The following is a 17192-nucleotide window of genomic DNA, read 5'->3' on the forward strand; positions in this document are numbered from 1 at the left end:
AGTGGGATGTGATGCAATGCCCCGCAGTGCCTTGATTTTTTTTTTTTTTTCCCCTTGCGCAACATGGAATGGCCCCTGCTCTTCACGTTGAATGAGAATACCAGCTACTTAGGTACTTATGCGGCTAATGACGGATCAAGAGATTTTGAAGTTTGAGAAGATGAATAAATGTCATGCATGCATTCAGGAGATGCACGATACATGCATCGAATCCTCCCATCCTCGTCGAAAGAATCTCAAACGAATGACCCTCCTCATCAACCCACCAGCCCTGCGATGAGCTCGACTTGTCGATCAAGTCCGAGCTTCCTCTTCTCGGAGCCGACTGCTGACCAAATCGTAGCAAGTCGGGCGATGGGTCCGACGTTCAGAGTGCTTCGCCATAGGTCGTGTTCGTTAAGCAGCCATGTTGATGGTGATAGGGGCCGCGTATGCTGCGGTGGGATCCCACGCGCATTTGGCATCTGCCAATACATGTAGAACCAATACATCCATGAATGGATTGGATTTTGCCGTCCAAGCAGCACGTTCGACGCAGTAAGGTAACCAACGAATCATCCGAAGTGGAGTCGGGCGAATATCCACAGCAAAGCAAGTTGTAGTCGAGCGAGCCTGGCAGGTTTCGCATCTTTGCGCCGACGTAATTAATAATTAACCGCGCTGTGTAATTTTCTGGGAAATCACGATCCCCGTTGTCGCACCTTCCCCTCTCGGTGACGGCGTAACCTCCAGGCTCCTTCCCGTATGTAAACTAAACTATGTATCAATACGTGTTTCCCGTCGTCATTTCGTCAATTTTCACAGAAAACCTCATCGCTACAGCCAACAGCCAACAGCCAACAGCCCTCCTACCTCACTACCCCTCAGTGGGGATGGCTTGATAGCTTATTCTGCTCACGTTGTCTCTGTCTATTCTCCCTCCTTCTCAGATTGTTGCATGACATGCGTGGATAGGATAGTTCAAGAACCTCTAACATCATCAGCCAGCCCAATGGGAGAGGGTTGCCATCATGGACAACAGATTCACCCAGATCCCAGATATTTATCCAACTGGAGACAACGCCACACAGACAAACCTCTCGTGGGCCTATATCGATGGAGCGCCCGGCATCTCAGTTGAGACAGTGGTGCTGTCATGGGCGGCCCTTTTACATGCATACACCGGCGACGAACTGCCTGTATTCGCTCTGAACCAGCGAGCAGTCAAAGTTATCCTGGCGGAAGAGAGTTTTGACCCCATATCTTTGCCGGAGATGGGAGAGACGCCTTACACCGCCGTTAACACCATCAGACTAGAAGGAGAGGATGGCATCTTGCAATCGGATGCAGGCCGAGTCACAGGCAAGTGTTCATTGTCTTTTGACATTGATATGGCCGCAGGTTGTGGTGTTTTACGATCTGAAGTCGGAATCCTACAGATTCACCTAGAGCAGATTGGATTACAATTGTCGCGTTTCATGCGAAGGTTTGCTCAGTCTATCATACCATCGAATACTACTAGCTTGGACCAAGATTTGCGATTGTCCATAGCTAACCACCATCCTCACGTGTTGCCGGGTCCTCAATTTCTCCATCAGCTCGCTTTCAGTCACGGACTACGGGATCTTCCAGCCTTAGATTTTCTCGATCACGATGAATCTGTTCAGAGTCTGTCTTTTCATGAGTTGGATTGCCTCTCGACGCAGATGGCAAAACGTATAACTCATACTCTCGGGCCTCCGCGTCCGAAACTAACGGGCCGCATTATTCCTGTGCTTCTCGCCCAGTCAGTCGAGTTGTATATCGCATGGCTAGCGATTTTGAAGGCGGGTGCGGCTTTCTGTCCACTTAGCACGGATGCGCCAGAAGATCGAATTCGTTTTATCCTAAAGGACGTCTCAGCGGATATGGTAGTGACTCATAGCACATTCAAAAAGAAGATAGCCAGCGCAACGAATGTTTCACTTCTATTCATGGATAGTCCTGAATTAGAACCATCCCCGAACATTTGGCAAGAACCCGTCCTCTTTCCGGAAGATCTTGCCTATGTCATGTACACCTCCGGTTCAACAGGTCGACCGAAAGGCGTGGCCATCTCACATCGGGCAGCTACGCAGTCGTTACTCGCACACGACGGTCTTATTCCATCATTTAGGAGGTTTATCCAATTTGCCTCGCCAACTTTCGATGTCTCAGTGTTCGAAGTATTTTTCCCCTGGTTTAGAGGAGCCACGCTTGTTGGCTCAGAGCGAAGCAACATGCTTCTAGAGCTGCCTAAAATTATCTCAGAAATGCAGGTAGATGCTGCTGAGCTGACACCAACTGTGGCTGGAGAGCTTCTGCGTAGTCGCAAGAGCGTACCGTCTCTCAAGGTACTTCTCACCATTGGTGAAATGCTGACGAAACGGGTTGTCGAAGAATTTGGATCCTCGCAAACGCAAGATGGGATACTTCATGGAATGTATGGTCCGACTGAGGCAGCGATACACTGCACAGCTGCGCCAGGTTTCCATTCTGACTCAAGAGTAAACTTGATCGGCCAGCCCCTAAACACTGTCTCTGCTTTTGTAGTATCCCTCGACGATTCACAGTCTTTATTTGAGCCTGCGATCTTACCTATTGGTCAAATTGGAGAGCTGGTAGTTGGCGGGTCACAGCTAGCTGATGGTTATATTAACCGTCCTATAGAGAATTCTAAAGCTTTTATCTGCAGCAAAAAGTATGGGCGTTTATACCGCACCGGTGACAAAGCACGATTTCTACCAAACGGAGACATCGAATGCTTTGGCCGTGTATCTACGGGTCAGATCAAGTTGAGGGGTCAACGCGTGGAGCTTGGAGAGATCGAAAGCGTGGTCTCCATGGCCCCAGGAATTCGCAGCACAGTTGTGGGAGCTGTCAGTGGGATCTTAATCGCATGGCTGCTTGCTGAAGTGGAGGATGCCATCCACCCTAGTGAGATTCGAAATTTCTGCCAGGGAAAGTTGCCCGGTTACATGGTTCCTGGGGACTTTGTAATCGTTAACGAATTCCCGCAACTCGAATCTGGAAAAATAAACAGAAAGGCTCTGGAAGCTGAGTACACCAGAAACCAAAAAGAAACCTTTGTGGAGAGAAACTGGTCTTTTCGAGACCCACTGGAGGAAAAAATTGCCGAGGTCGTTAATAAAGTTGTTGATACATCGACCGATAGCCTTTCAGCAGCAGGACTGGATTCCCTGAAAGGCATCAAATTAGCAGCCAAGTTACGGGATATTGGGATCAATTTGGACGTCAGTGAACTGCTTGCTGCAGATTCTGTGAGTGGAATTTGGGATCTTGCTCGAGGTACCAGAAAAATATCAGATATAGCACCTCAAATGAGCAGGAATACCTCGACGTCCGTGGTCACAGCAGGTTATGAAGAGCTCAGCTCAGAGAACCTTCAGTCTCAAATTGAAAGAATTGAACTATGTTCCGATACCCAACTTGCGATGCTCTCAGAGTCGCTCCGGGACGGTAAAGCATACTGCAACTGGATTGAGCTCAAGTTTTCGAAAAGTCTTGATCTGGCACGCATAAACCAAGCATTTTGCAAACTGATAGAAAACAATGAGATGCTACGATCTGCGTTCTTATTGCTTGACCTACCTGGTCATCCCTTTTGTCAAGTCATATGGAATAATTTTAATATGACCACCTACTTCCAAGAGACAACAGCGTTCAATTATGACTGGAGAATGGATACTAGTTCTAATATTCTCACTCCATTCAAAGTACAATTCATCCAAGATGAGTCATCAGTGCGAAGTCTACTTCAATTACACCATGCTATCTATGACGGTTGGTCTTGGGAACTTCTGCTAAATGATCTTCAATTCGCTTTAGCTAAGGAGCCTTTGGTTCCCAGACCATCATACTCAGCCATAGTGAAGCATTATATGACATTAGCCACGTCAGATTCAGCCGTGAAGTCTAAATCATACTGGGCTAACTATCTTCAGGGTGCAGTCGCATTGAAATTTCCGAATTTTCACGGTCGACATGGCTTAACGAAAAGAAGTAGCAGATTTAACCTTGATCTCAATGTTTCTTTGCCAGAGCTTGGGGCACAGGCTCAGTCTTTGTCGATAGGTCGTCAAGTCTTTTTCCAAGCTTCACTTGCATATGTTCTATCATTCTATCTCGACTCGCAGGACGTGATTCTAGGTACAGTATTCTCTGGTCGAACTGCACCTGTCGATGGCATCGAAGCAATAATAGGGCCGTGTCTTCGTATATTGCCAAACAGGGTCAATCTCTCATGGGTGCGAACGATTTCCGACCTTCTAACCGTTATCCAAAGAGATAACCGCAAGGCACTGCAATACGGAGACCTGTCGCTCCGTGAAATCAAGAAAATTTCCGGGGTAGAAAAAAGCAACAATCTATTCGAATCTCTCCTTGTTTGGCAGGAGACTTCGTTAGAGTCTTTGGAGTCATATACATCCTTCGAGCAGGTTGCATCTGCAGATTATTTAGAGTTCCCCTTGACCATTGAATTGGAACCAAATGATGGAAAAATAACAGCTACAGCTACTTTTGACGAATCTACTTTTCCGGCAGCCCAAGTCCATCTACTACTCAAGCAAATTGATGCGATTGCCGAAATTTTTATTCGCTCACCAGAGGCCCTACTCAGCTCCGTCAATGAACAGCTTCCTTCTTCTGTTTTATCAATAGAGAATGATCACTTTACGCATTTCAACAATCTCGCGCATTTGGCTTACCAAGTCGAGCAAATTGCTGCCAATGAACCTATGCGAAATGCTATTGAGTTTATTCATTCCCTTGATCCGGATACAGGAACAATCCATCTCGAGACTCTTACTTACTACGATCTCAATTCTCGAAGCAATCGTCTCGCTCAACATCTGCTCAGCAGTGGTGTTTCAAGTGGGGACTTGGTTGCAGTTATCTTGGACAAATCCATCGAATTATATGTCTCAATACTGGCAATTGTCAAGATCGCCGCAGGCTATGTACCTTTGACACTTTCAACTCCCATTGAAAGGATTCGTGTCGTTCTAAACGAAACGAAACCGAAGTTAGGTATTATCGATTCCAGTGTCCTCGCCGATTTAGGATCTCTAGTTTGGTTTCAAACTTTAGAACTGGAAACTTGCACGTTTATGGAACAATATCCTGACGAAAACGTGACCGTCGTCCATCAAGTCTCTAATACCGCATATGTAGTCTTCACATCTGGAAGCACAGGAGAACCCAAAGGAGTTGCCATAACTCACCACAATCTGCAAAGCAACATTGCAACGCTCACTGAAATTTATCCTACTGGACCAAGTGCCAAGATTCTACAAGCTTGCTCTCAGGCCTTTGATGGTAAGCCTCTTATCTAGAGTCGTATATTCAAGTGAGAAATACATTGACATTCTTCGAGTCTCGGTCTTTGAAATATTTTTCGCATGGAATACTGGGATGACTCTTTGCTCGGCCACAAACGACATAATGTTCCGTGACATTGAGGCCGTCATCAGAAATATGCACATAACCCATCTGAGTCTCACACCAACAGTAGCCGGTTTAATTCGCCCTGAAAATGTACCAGAAGTGAGGGTTTTAGTCACAGCTGGCGAGGGTTTGACAGCGAAAGTCCACCAAGACTGGGCAGGAAAAGGCTTATATCAAGGTGAGACTTGTTGAGAGAGATATGTGGGGAAATGGGAAGGATTAGGGCTAATTAGCCAACTCGCAGGCTACGGTCCATGCGAGACTACAAACATTTGCACAGTCAATCCTAATGTCTCTATGTTCGATGATCTAAGGAATATAGGAAAGCCATTGAAAAATACCTCGGCATTTGTCATCTCCGGTGGCTCTGATTTTACCCTCCTACCTAGAGGAGCTGTGGGTGAATTCTGCTTCGGCGGTGACCAAGTTGTAAGATCGGTATCTAAATTTCTTTAAGCAAAGGACTCGCTAACAACGGATTAGGGCGAGCAATACCTCAAACAGCCCGATTTGACAAAAGAAAGGTTCCTCGATCACCCTAATTTCGGCAGAGTGTATCGGTCTGGAGATTTTGGACGGCTGTTGTCAGATGGCTCCTTAATGTTTACAGGTCGTAGAGATGACCAAGTCAAGTTGCGCGGCCAGAGGATTGAACTGGGAGAGATTAGCAATGTGATCTTACACAATGAGAAGACCCGGGATTGTACTTCGATGATTGTTAGTAACAAGGATAAGGGCCAAGAACAACTTATATCTTTCTTCATTCCAGAGCGTTCGAGGTTCACAGAACACGAGTTTGACGATGAGCTAACGGTTTTGATAAACCGTCTCTACGAAGACTTGTCTGCCAAATTACCGCCTTACATGATTCCATCTTCCTTGATACCTATTGCATTGATTCCGATGACAGCGGTAAAGAAAATTGACACCAAAAAATTGACGGAAAAATTCCATTTACTGACTCCAGACGATCTACATCGATACTCGCGCTCAAGGCCGATCTCAGTTACGGACAATTTGACATCAGCCGAAGAAGGAATAGCAAGGATTATCTCCCAAGCTACTCAGACACCGTTGGAACATCTCAGAGTGAATACTTCCCTATATAGCATAGGTCTCGACTCATTATCTGCTATATATGTGTCGAAGAGGCTTAGAGAATCCGGGTTTGGCCAAATCGATATCTCTCTAATTTTGCGCAATAGCTCCATTGGTGAGCTAGCAAAAGCTATAGAGAGAGCGAAAGATGAAAGGGATGGTTCAATCGGTCTTCCAGCACTAAGAAAAAGCGGCTTTTTCGAGGATGATATTGTCCAGAAAATTATAGTCGATTTTGAAAAGATAGCGAACCTCAAAGTTGAATCAGTCATTCCTTGTACTGCCTTGCAGGAAGCGATGCTTTCGCGCACAGCTTCGCATGATAAACATGTTTATTGGAATCATATTTTGCTCGAATTCTATGGAGACGCTGGAAGACTTCGTGATGTCTTACAACAAATGGTTTGCAGACATGGGATTCTGCGGACATGTTTCGTTGGCACCAGTGACGCCAGATACTCATTCGCACAAGTCATCCTAGAAAGCATCTCGTTGCCCTTCATCTCAGTTGAAACAACAGACATGAATGTTGAACTAAGGAATCAGAAGTCGGCTCTCGCACAACACATACATGAACCATATAGAGTTCCATACTCTATCTCAGTCGTTACCGATACTTGCACAAAGCAAAAATTTCTGCTCGTCTCCATCCACCATGCGATACATGACGGCGAAGCAATGTCATTGCTTTTCAAGGAGATTGAAGATGCCTATGAAGGAAGTTCCTTGCCCCCCGCAATCCAGTTCCACCAATTCGTCGACTATATGTTAGCAGAAAACCATACGGAGCATGGCTCCTTCTGGGTCGAATATTTACGTGACATTTCCGTGTCACATATTTGCTCCCAGCGAGCAGCACCGGAAGAAGGTCCTCAATTCGAGATATTTCAGCAGGACCTTGGCATTACCCTGACAAATTTCGAGACAGCCTGCAAGAATCTATCTGTGACACCACTAACTGTGCTCCATGCCTCATGGGCGCGACTTTTGTCACTCTATACGAACTCTTCTGATATCTGTTTTGGAACTGTTGTAAGCGGTAGGACAGCGCTCCTAGATGGAGTGGAAGACATAATTGGGCCATGCTTCAATGTACTCCCTATTCGTGTCCAAATATCACCTAATGCTCTGAATATCGATGTGGTGAGAACAGCACAGAAAGCCAATGCCGACATACTAGCCCATCAACACACGTCACTGCGAGATATTCAGAAGAAATTCTCGCGACAGGGTAGACCTCTCTTCGACTCAATCGTCCTTTTCCAGCGCCCTGCAAGGGATATGAAACCCGAATTATGGAGACTGGTATCAGAAGAAGGGGAGATGGATTTCCCTATCATTCTTGAGGTCATACCGTCGACAAGGCTTAACAACATATCTATACATCTCCATACAGACGCTTCTCAAGTGCCATCTGCTGATGCACGTATGATCGTGGACGACTTTATCGATCTAGTATTTCATACGATAAAGTATCCGTTGACCCGAGGCCTTGACAAATTGTTTAGCCAAGGTGGGAAGCTACCGTCAGTTGTGCGGATAGCAAAAGAACTAAGGATCATGGACTCGACAACAGAGAATGTGACATCACCATCGCATGTGATGGCTGGGATTCTGGAGTTATCAGGCGAAGAAACCCTAGTCAGAGACGTCATGTCTGTTTTGTCCAAATATGAACAGGGCACCATCAAGCGCGAGACTACTATATTTCAACTGGGGCTTGATAGCATCAATGCCGTGCAAATTTCAAGGATACTGAAAGACAAGGGATATGCAGTGTCAGCCGCAGATATTCTAGAGGTAAGCTTCGAAGAAGAACCTTGTGATTGTTTAGAAGCAAACTAAATATGGAGCTATAGAAACCGAGTATGAGCCAGATTGCGGAGTTACTGCATAAGCCAACTAGTGGAATGCCATTGCAGTCGTTCGATTTCCAATCATTTGAGTTGGAGTATAAGCATCAAATTTTAAAGAAACTAGCAATCGAGGGGTCATGTATTGAGTCAATACGGCCATGCAGCTCAATGCAGTCCGGAATGCTTGCAAAATTCACAGAGTCTAAAGGAGAGTTATATCTCAATCGTCTTGTTTTAAAGATGAAGGAAAATTTAGACATCCTGCGCTTGAAAGATGCCTGGTCCAGGGTTATGGCCCGCCATGAAATGTTGCGAACTGGTTTTATACACCTGAAAGATCCGAAGTCTCCTTTCGCAATGATAACATATACCGAGAAGTATGCCACTCTACCATGGATTGAACGCAACCAAACACCGTCAGAAGAAGAATATCAACATCAAGCACGCTTGATTTTTAAGAATATGCATTTACCGCCATGGAAGCTTGCTTTGCAGCATTCCCAATTTCAGATGCAAGTCGAATTGACAGCTATGCATGCCATATATGATGCGCAGTCTCTGGACTTGGTACTCTGTGAAGTAGCTGAAGTGTATAAAGGTTCCGAGCCTCTTTCATTGCCAGTGCCTATTACACCTATATTGGGTCATATCCTCAACGCTGCATCATCTCAAACAGATTCTGGTGCAGATGCCTTTTGGAGTACGATGGAATCACAATTTCAAGCTACCAAATTTCCGAACCTGACCCCTTTCAACATTCGCAATTCTAATATGGTTGTGAAAAGTCAATATGCCTCAAAATCACTGAACACTATTAAGCAACGGTGCAAAAGCCTTGGAGTTTCCTTGCAAGCTGCAGGCCAGGCAGCATATGCCAGGCTTTTATCGAATTATCTAGGAGAAACTAATGTTTCTTTCGGTGTGGTCTTCTCTGGCCGTGACATTGATCGCCATGCTGAAAACGCAGTCTTTCCTTGTCTAGTGACTGTTCCAATCCAATGCCATGTTCAGCGGAGCAATAAAGAGCTTGTTTCATCTATCATGAGAACAAATGCTCTGCTCCTGAAGAATCAGTTTACACCACTGTCCCGAATTCAAAGGCTACTCAAACATGAAGGCCCCCTCATAGATACACTCTTTGTTTACCAGAAGTTATCTCGTAAGGAAACAGAGTCTCAGTTGTGGGAAGTTGCTGACGAGTATGCTAAAATTGATGTGAGCTAATTTCGATGCATGTCTTCCAATCATGAACAAACATACTAACCCCCTCGCAGTACCCATTATCCGTAGAAATGGTTCTCGAGGGAGACAGTTTAGCACTACGTCTGACATGCAGAAGTGACATTATCCCTCAGGAGCAGGCTGGTCTTATGTTAAGGCAATTGGATTCTCTCCTGGTAGGCTGTCTGTTTATGGAAGACTCAGATAGCATGGACATCTCAGCTTTACACCCTGACCTACTTTCTGTCACACCTGCTAAAGAAAAGTACATACCGTCTCCTATCTCACTATTGCATGAGTACGTTGAGAAAACGGCACGAGAATTGCCCGATAAAACCGCGCTTGAATTCGTTTCGAGCGTCCTTCCAGAAGAAATGAGGAAAGAATCTTGGACATATCGTGAACTTGATCAGATGGGTAACAAGGTTGCAAGGCTTCTGCAATCTCTCAAAACTGAGACAAGCGGCCTGGTAGCAATTTGTTTCGATAAATGCCCATCAGCTTATTTCGCTATTCTTGGAGTGCTGAAAAGCGGTCATGCATATGTAGCCCTAGACCCCACCGCTCCGTTTGCCAGGAAGCAGTTCATAATCGAGGACTCGGGTGCTCGCGTTGTTTTATGTGCTTCAGACCGGCATGAAGAATTGCAATCATTGACCGGAGCCGAGGTTATTGCACTGGACCAGCAGCTCAATTCATTGAATGAAATGTCGTCAGATCCACTTGACCTTTCGACAAACATTGATCCTCAGGATACCTGTTACTGCCTTTATACATCAGGCACGACAGGGACACCGAAAGGATGTGAAATAACGCATGAAAATGCCGTACAGGCGATGGAAGCTTTCACGAGGCTTTTCAGCCCGCACTGGAACCAAGAATCCCGTTGGTTGCAATTCGCTTCTTTTCACTTTGATGTCAGTGTACTGGAGCAATATTGGAGCTGGAGTGTGGGGATCTGCGTCACATCTTGTCCTCGAGATGTCTTGTTCCAAGATCTTCCGGGGACTATCAATCGTCTTGAAATCACGCATATTGACCTAACTCCAAGCCTCGCCAAACTCGTTACCCCTGAAGAGGTTCCATCACTATGTAAAGGAGTATTTATTACCGGTGGCGAAGCTCTCAAACAAGAGATTCTTGAGGCATGGGGAAAGCATAAGGTCATTTATAATGGTTACGGGCCAACAGAAGTTACCATCGGTTGTACTATGCTTCCAAGAATGGATGAGAACAGCAAGTCGTCTAACATCGGCCCCCAGTTTGACAACGTGGGTTCATATGTTTTTCAGCCAGGAACGAATATACCGGTACTACGAGGATGCATAGGCGAATTGTGTGTTTCCGGTGCTTTGGTTGGCCGGGGCTACTTGAACCGGCCAGAGCTAACTCAAGAAAGATTCCAATATCTCGATAACTTTCGAAAAAAGGAAAGATTCTATCGTACAGGTGACCTTGTTAGGATATTGCATGATGGCAGTTTCCAATTTAATGGCCGCATTGATGATCAAGTGAAACTTCGAGGGCAACGACTGGAGCTTGGGGAGATCAACGCCGTGATTCAAGAGGCCACAAGTGATGTATCAGAAGTTGCGACATTGGTCATCAAACACCCAAGTCAGCAGAAGGAGCAGCTTGTGGTGTTCGTCTCATACAAAAAGCAGGCCACAGACAAAGCGAAAACGGCCAATTCGCCCGAGGTTCTCAATGATGACCACGGAAAAACCAGCGACTTCCTCGCATGTATCAAGCAAGCGGCTCAAAATAAGCTTCCTGGATACATGATGCCAACGCATTTCATTCCTATAAAGTCATTACCATTGACCCCGAATAACAAAATTGATGTCAAAGCTTTGAAAACTTTCTTCTCGGCACTCTCCCTCGAGCGTCTTCAGGCGTTAAGTTCTTCAGCCAACGAAACGAGGTCATTGATTGAAAAGGATATCCAAGCTGTTATTCGAGTTCTTGCACAATTTGCCAAGATAAGTTTAGATGCTATCTTTCCAAATACTAGTATCTATGATATCGGACTTGATTCTATATCAGTGATTGGGCTTGCCCAACATTTTAGAGATGCGGGATATCAAAATGCACAGGTTTCAATGATCATGAGGAGTAAGATTATTCACAGTGATTCCCCTATTTTTGTTTAAATGAACAAAAGAGTTGTCCCTTCGAACTGACATCAAATAAAATGACTATTAGATCCTACTGTTGCGGATATTGCGACGTCATTAAAAAGCAATGCATTGAGCATAAAGTCAACTGATTTGCAAAGCGCAGATATCAAACAGAAGTTGAAGGCATTCGTCCATGAAAACTCCGTGAACGGCGCAGAAAAAATTGGTATTTCTCTTCAAAGCATCGAAGATATGGCGCCTTGCACACCATTACAGGAAGGCATGATAGCACGGTTTCTGGAAAGCTTCCGCGGTCTCTACTGTTCATCTTTTAGGTTCGAATTGAAGCCCGAAACTGATCTTGGTCGATTGAAAAACGCTTGGGCCGAAACCCAGATAGGCGTCCAGCTTCTTCGGGTTCGCATGACCCCATTGGTAAATGGATATGCTCAGATTGTTTTGAAGCATGATGAGCTGCCATGGATCGAAATGGATGCAGAGAACGAGCGTGACATCCCCTTTGTATTTGATAATAACTGGAACGCGTGGCGCACTGAACTACGAGACTTTTCCTGCGCATTATGGAGATTGGTTGTCGTCAAATCCCCAAATCGTAGGTTTCTTTGCTTGAACATATTTCACGCTCTTTATGATGGCAATAGTCTCCCGATATTGTTAGAGCAAGTGGCTTTGAGATATCACGGCAAACCTATTTGGGAGAATATACCAAAGTTCATGGATATTTTACCCTATGGTCCGTTACGAATATCACCGGGGGCCAGAGAATTTTGGATGGAACATTTAGTCAACACCCCAGGCGGGCGTCTATTCAATGCACCCAAAACCGCTGCACCTGAGTCTATTTCTTTAACGCGAGTCCTGGACCAAGTGCCAGATTATGAGCATATCAAAGCTACTCTTCAAGTGACGGAAAACTCCATATTTCACGCATGCTGGCTTCTCACACTACAAGAACACTTTTCTCTTGTCCCACCTCTGGGAATCGTGGTCTCCGGGAGAGCTCTGGATATTCCTGGTATTGAGTCTGTTACTGGGCCACTTTTCAACACAATACCAAGTTATATACCGCTACATAACCTGAAGACCAAAGCTGACCTCATAAGATCCTGCCATCTATTTCATGTATCGGCGCTTCCATTCCAACAAACCCCGCTTCGAGACATTATGAAGTGGACGAGAAGACGACCGAGAAACCCTCTTTTTGAAACCCTTTTCGTATTTCAGAAAGAGCTCAAAAAAGCATCGCCGTCTCCCGCAACAAATATCTGGACAGTGATTGAGTCGGCGGATGCACCTGCTGACTTCCCCCTCTCTTTCGAGGTTAGGCAGAGTGCAAATACTGTAATATTAACCCTAACATCGCAAGACTTTGCAGTACCTGCAGATACGGCGAAAGCACTTTTGTCAACTTTTGAGAGGATCTCCAAGGATATACAGTTCAATCACGTATCTGCTCTACCTGACGTAGATGAATCTTCGAGTCAATCAATTTCGAACCCGAATATTCTGCCACAATCAAATGGAACGGAAGTCGAGAATACCGTAGATGAGAGTGATTGGTCCTCCGTCATGATAGAGGTTCGCAATGTCGTCGCTGATCTTGCGGGAGTCGACATAAGCACAGTGCATCCGGGGACATCTATATTCGAGCTTGGGCTAGATAGCATTGATGCTATCAGGTTATCCTCGCGACTCAAACATCGTGGTATCGATCTTCCTGTCAGCTCAATTATGAAACACCAAACAATCTTGAACATGTCAGAAAGGTTATCTGTATCGACGACTTCATCGAATGGTATCTCACATGTCTCCCTTGCTCAGCTTGAAGATGAAATCAGAGCAAGCTTAGGGCAGGCTGGCAAACTACGGAGTGATGCCATCAAGGTTCTACCTTTAACAGCACTTCAAGAATCTATGGTCGCTGAGATGCTCATTTCAAAATATCAGCATTATTATGGCGTTGAGGTTTTTGAGGTCATGCAAGATACGGATATCCCAAGACTACTGGAATCCTGGGATGCTGTTATAAATGCCAATCCTATCCTTCGAACATCTTTCGTGGAGATAGAGGATCCCAAACTCTCCATGTCCTTTGCTCAAGTTGTGCATCCACCAAAACATCGGCATGTTCAGGAAATTGATATACAACAATCGTCCATAAATGATTTTATTCAGTCCAAAATCTTCGATGATGTTTGTCCTGCTTTCTACGTTAATGGAATTCGAAAGGCATATAAATATTATCTTATCCTCTCTATGGCCCATGCTCTTTACGATGGGTGGTCGCTTGACCTTCTGCACGCCGACGTTGAAGAAGCATATCGTGGAAACACCGTGGCCCGTCCATCATATGAGCCAGTACTAGAGCAGATACTTAATGAAGCTGGAGAAAGCCATAGGCAGTTCTGGACAGCTGCACTAAAAGACTTCAAGCCGCGAACTTTTCCAATTGGGCAACATCCTGGTGGCAATCGATCGGAAGTGCATCGAACAGAATTATTATTTGATATTCCGAGCGAAACAATTAAGCACTTCTGCCGACAATATGGAATAACAGTGCAAGCATTAAGTGTCGCTACCTGGACTCTCACTCTGGCCAGCTTTGTGGAAAGTCTTGATGTAGGTTTCGGGCTTGTTCTTTCTGGACGAAGTCACGCAGACGCCGACAAGGTCATGTTCCCGACAATGAACACAGTTGTTTTTCGATCTATTTTACATGGCTCCAGATTGGAAATGCTTAAGTATGTCCAAAACAGTCTAAATTCTTTGATTGAGCACCACCACTACCCTCTTCGTAAAGCTGGCAGTGAAGTTGCAGCTGGAAATTTGTTTGACACACTATTCATCTACCAAAAACGACCGACTTTCTCGTCATCACGAAGCCCAATCTACAAATCTATCAGTGGAAAATCAGACACAGGTTATCCTCTATCAGTAGAGATGGAGCTTTTGGAGGAGTCAATCATCTGCCGTCTCGCAGCTCGAGATGATCGTTTTGGCATGAAGGATGCAACAAATATTCTCGATCGCGTGGCCCAAGTTTTCCGACTTGTAATTTCTAAGCCACAGCATCCAACAATAGAATTTGCTGATACTGGAATAAGAATATGTGGAAGCCCTTTCTTCCATGAGAATCGCATTGAATTACAACCAGATCCTAACGGTGGCGAGGTTCCCACGTCGGAAGTTTCGACATCGTGGACTACCCTGGAATCTAAAATTCGCGAAGTGCTTTCAGTGATCTCAGGTACAGCTCAAGAAGATATCAAAAAGGATAGCACACTATTTCATTTGGGACTTGATAGCATTAGCGCAATCAAGGTGTGCTCATTATTGAGAAAGCAGGCAATTGTTCTACCGGTCAGTTCCATGCTGAAAGCCGGATCCATACATAAAATGGCTGCTGTGGCTGAATTGGGACAAGAGCATATCGAGCAACATATTTCTAGCGACGATGATGCGTACATACTTAAGAAGGTTTTAGGCGCGCTTGATATGCGAAACCTACTATCATTGAACGGCATCTCTATGCAGGAGGTCGACACCATCCTTCCAGTCACCGCAGGACAAATTTACTGTCTTGTTAGAAACGCACAAGATCCACAATTGTTTCACGCGAGTTTCTATTATAAGGTCGCAGGATTAGACAAAATTCAGTTAAGTGAAGGGTGGAAGCTTCTGATGAGACGGCTTCCGATTCTGCGCACGGCATTCATTCGCACTGGTCACAGGGAAACCCCGTGGGTGCAGGTAATTATGAAGAATTTGGATAATTCGATATGCTGGCATGCAACAACTGAGGATGTCGAGTTCTTGTCTCCGGTCCCGCGTTCTGTCGCCGCAGGGCCTGTTTCTCTACACGCGGTGGAAACTGGACAAGGGCTAGTGATAAATCTGCATATCCACCATGCACTTTATGACGCGATTAGTCTTCCCAGGATCATCGATTGCCTTGGACAGATCTGTACTGATGTCAATACGCAACTGGATGGCAATATGGACTTTGCCAAATTCATAATATATCAGAATGTTCACTCGCTATATACTCATCGCCATCAATTCTGGAAGACTTACCTCGCAGGAGTCCGTCCCCGTATTTTACCAGTTCTGGAAACAAACCATGACTATTCCGGTCAAGAAAGTAGGCACGGTTTGTACCAACCTGGACTATTTGAGGATATCGAAAGCATAGAGGCGGTGGCACGACAACACGGTCTCAGTTCACAATCTTTGTTCATGGCAATATACGCAAAAATACATTCAGAATTACTGACAGAAAGCCTCGCAAATGGGGAAAGTAAGGGAGGGAATCATCACCCAGTAGAGGATGATTTCGTCGTGGGTGTATATCTGGCCAACAGAGGATATGATCTCGAAGGACTACAAGATATGATTTCTCCTACTTTGAATATGGTACCGTTACGTATTGCGGCACTCCCTTCTTCGTCGTCTTGTTCGTCCTCTCCCTTGATCGAAAGCGCGCATCAGATCCAAAGGGATTTGCATGAGATTAGCCGCGTGGATCATTCGGGAGTATCACTGCTAGAGATCAAAAACTGGACAGGCATCCGTGTTGATATCTTTGTGAATTTCCTTAAGTTACCAGATCCCGGATTAGAAGAAGAAGAGTTAAAAGAGACGGTTACAGGCCATGGAATCAGTTTTGTCCCATTGCAAGCAGAAAAACTGGGGAAAGTCACACATGGTGCCTCGTTGGCTAAGAGTCATGCTCATGGCAGGGATGGGCTAGGGAGTCCACGCAGCAAGGAAGAAGAGGAGAAATGGAAGGAAATTTATATGGTTCGTTAATCTTACACAATCCCCTCCCCCTCCTTCCATTGTGATTTTTCGAAATTTCGCTAATTCATGAGAAAAACTACAGAATTGCATAGATATCGAAGCCGCCGTCCGGGGTGGGAAACTTGATGTTGGCATTTTTGCCCCCGAGATGCTATTAACTAAGAACAAAATTGAGGCCCTTCTGAGCCGGATACAGAGAGAGTTGAAGGATATGTTGCTGCTATCTTGAGTTTCCTTCTGAAAAGAGTTTTGTTTTGTGTGTTTATGACTGTGAATGTATTGTATGGTCCAGTTTAGGTTTATTTTCTGTTTTTCTTGTACGTCATTTATGATGGAAATGATTATAAATTACTAAAGCAACATCTTGAAGCCATGAATTAGTGAAGATTTCGGGAAGCTATGGCAGTTCCCTGGAATTACTTAGCTAGTCGATACTACGCATAGGTTAGAGAATTATCATGGTTTACTTTCATATAATCGACGATCCATGCTTCCGTACAATTTAGCATTAGAACGATATGCTAACACTGTTGACCATGCAGGGTCGTCGCATATCATATAGTTCTGTAGGAATGAAGTACCGCAAATACAAACCGAGATGCAGATGATG

The 17192-nt window shown here is 45.1% G+C and overlaps 1 protein-coding gene across 1 annotated transcript; it reads left to right on the forward strand.

Annotated features, from left to right (window-relative positions):
* Window positions 1–1010: 1010 nt before the first annotated feature.
* On the forward strand, window positions 1011–16591 carry UA08_04403 (hypothetical protein; the record flags this gene model as incomplete). The annotated part of the gene is made up of 7 exons (XM_020266722.1): window positions 1011–5337; window positions 5531–5644; window positions 5747–5895; window positions 5950–8364; window positions 8424–9635; window positions 9695–11756; window positions 11847–16591. The coding sequence occupies 7 exons, from the start codon at window positions 1011–1013 to the stop codon at window positions 16589–16591; spliced, it is 15024 nt and encodes a 5007-aa protein (XP_020120570.1).
* Window positions 16592–17192: the final 601 nt, after the last annotated feature.

Source organism: Talaromyces atroroseus, assembly GCF_001907595.1.
Source record: "Talaromyces atroroseus strain IBT 11181 chromosome Unknown scaffold_4, whole genome shotgun sequence".
NCBI classification, from domain to species: domain Eukaryota; kingdom Fungi; phylum Ascomycota; class Eurotiomycetes; order Eurotiales; family Trichocomaceae; genus Talaromyces; species Talaromyces atroroseus.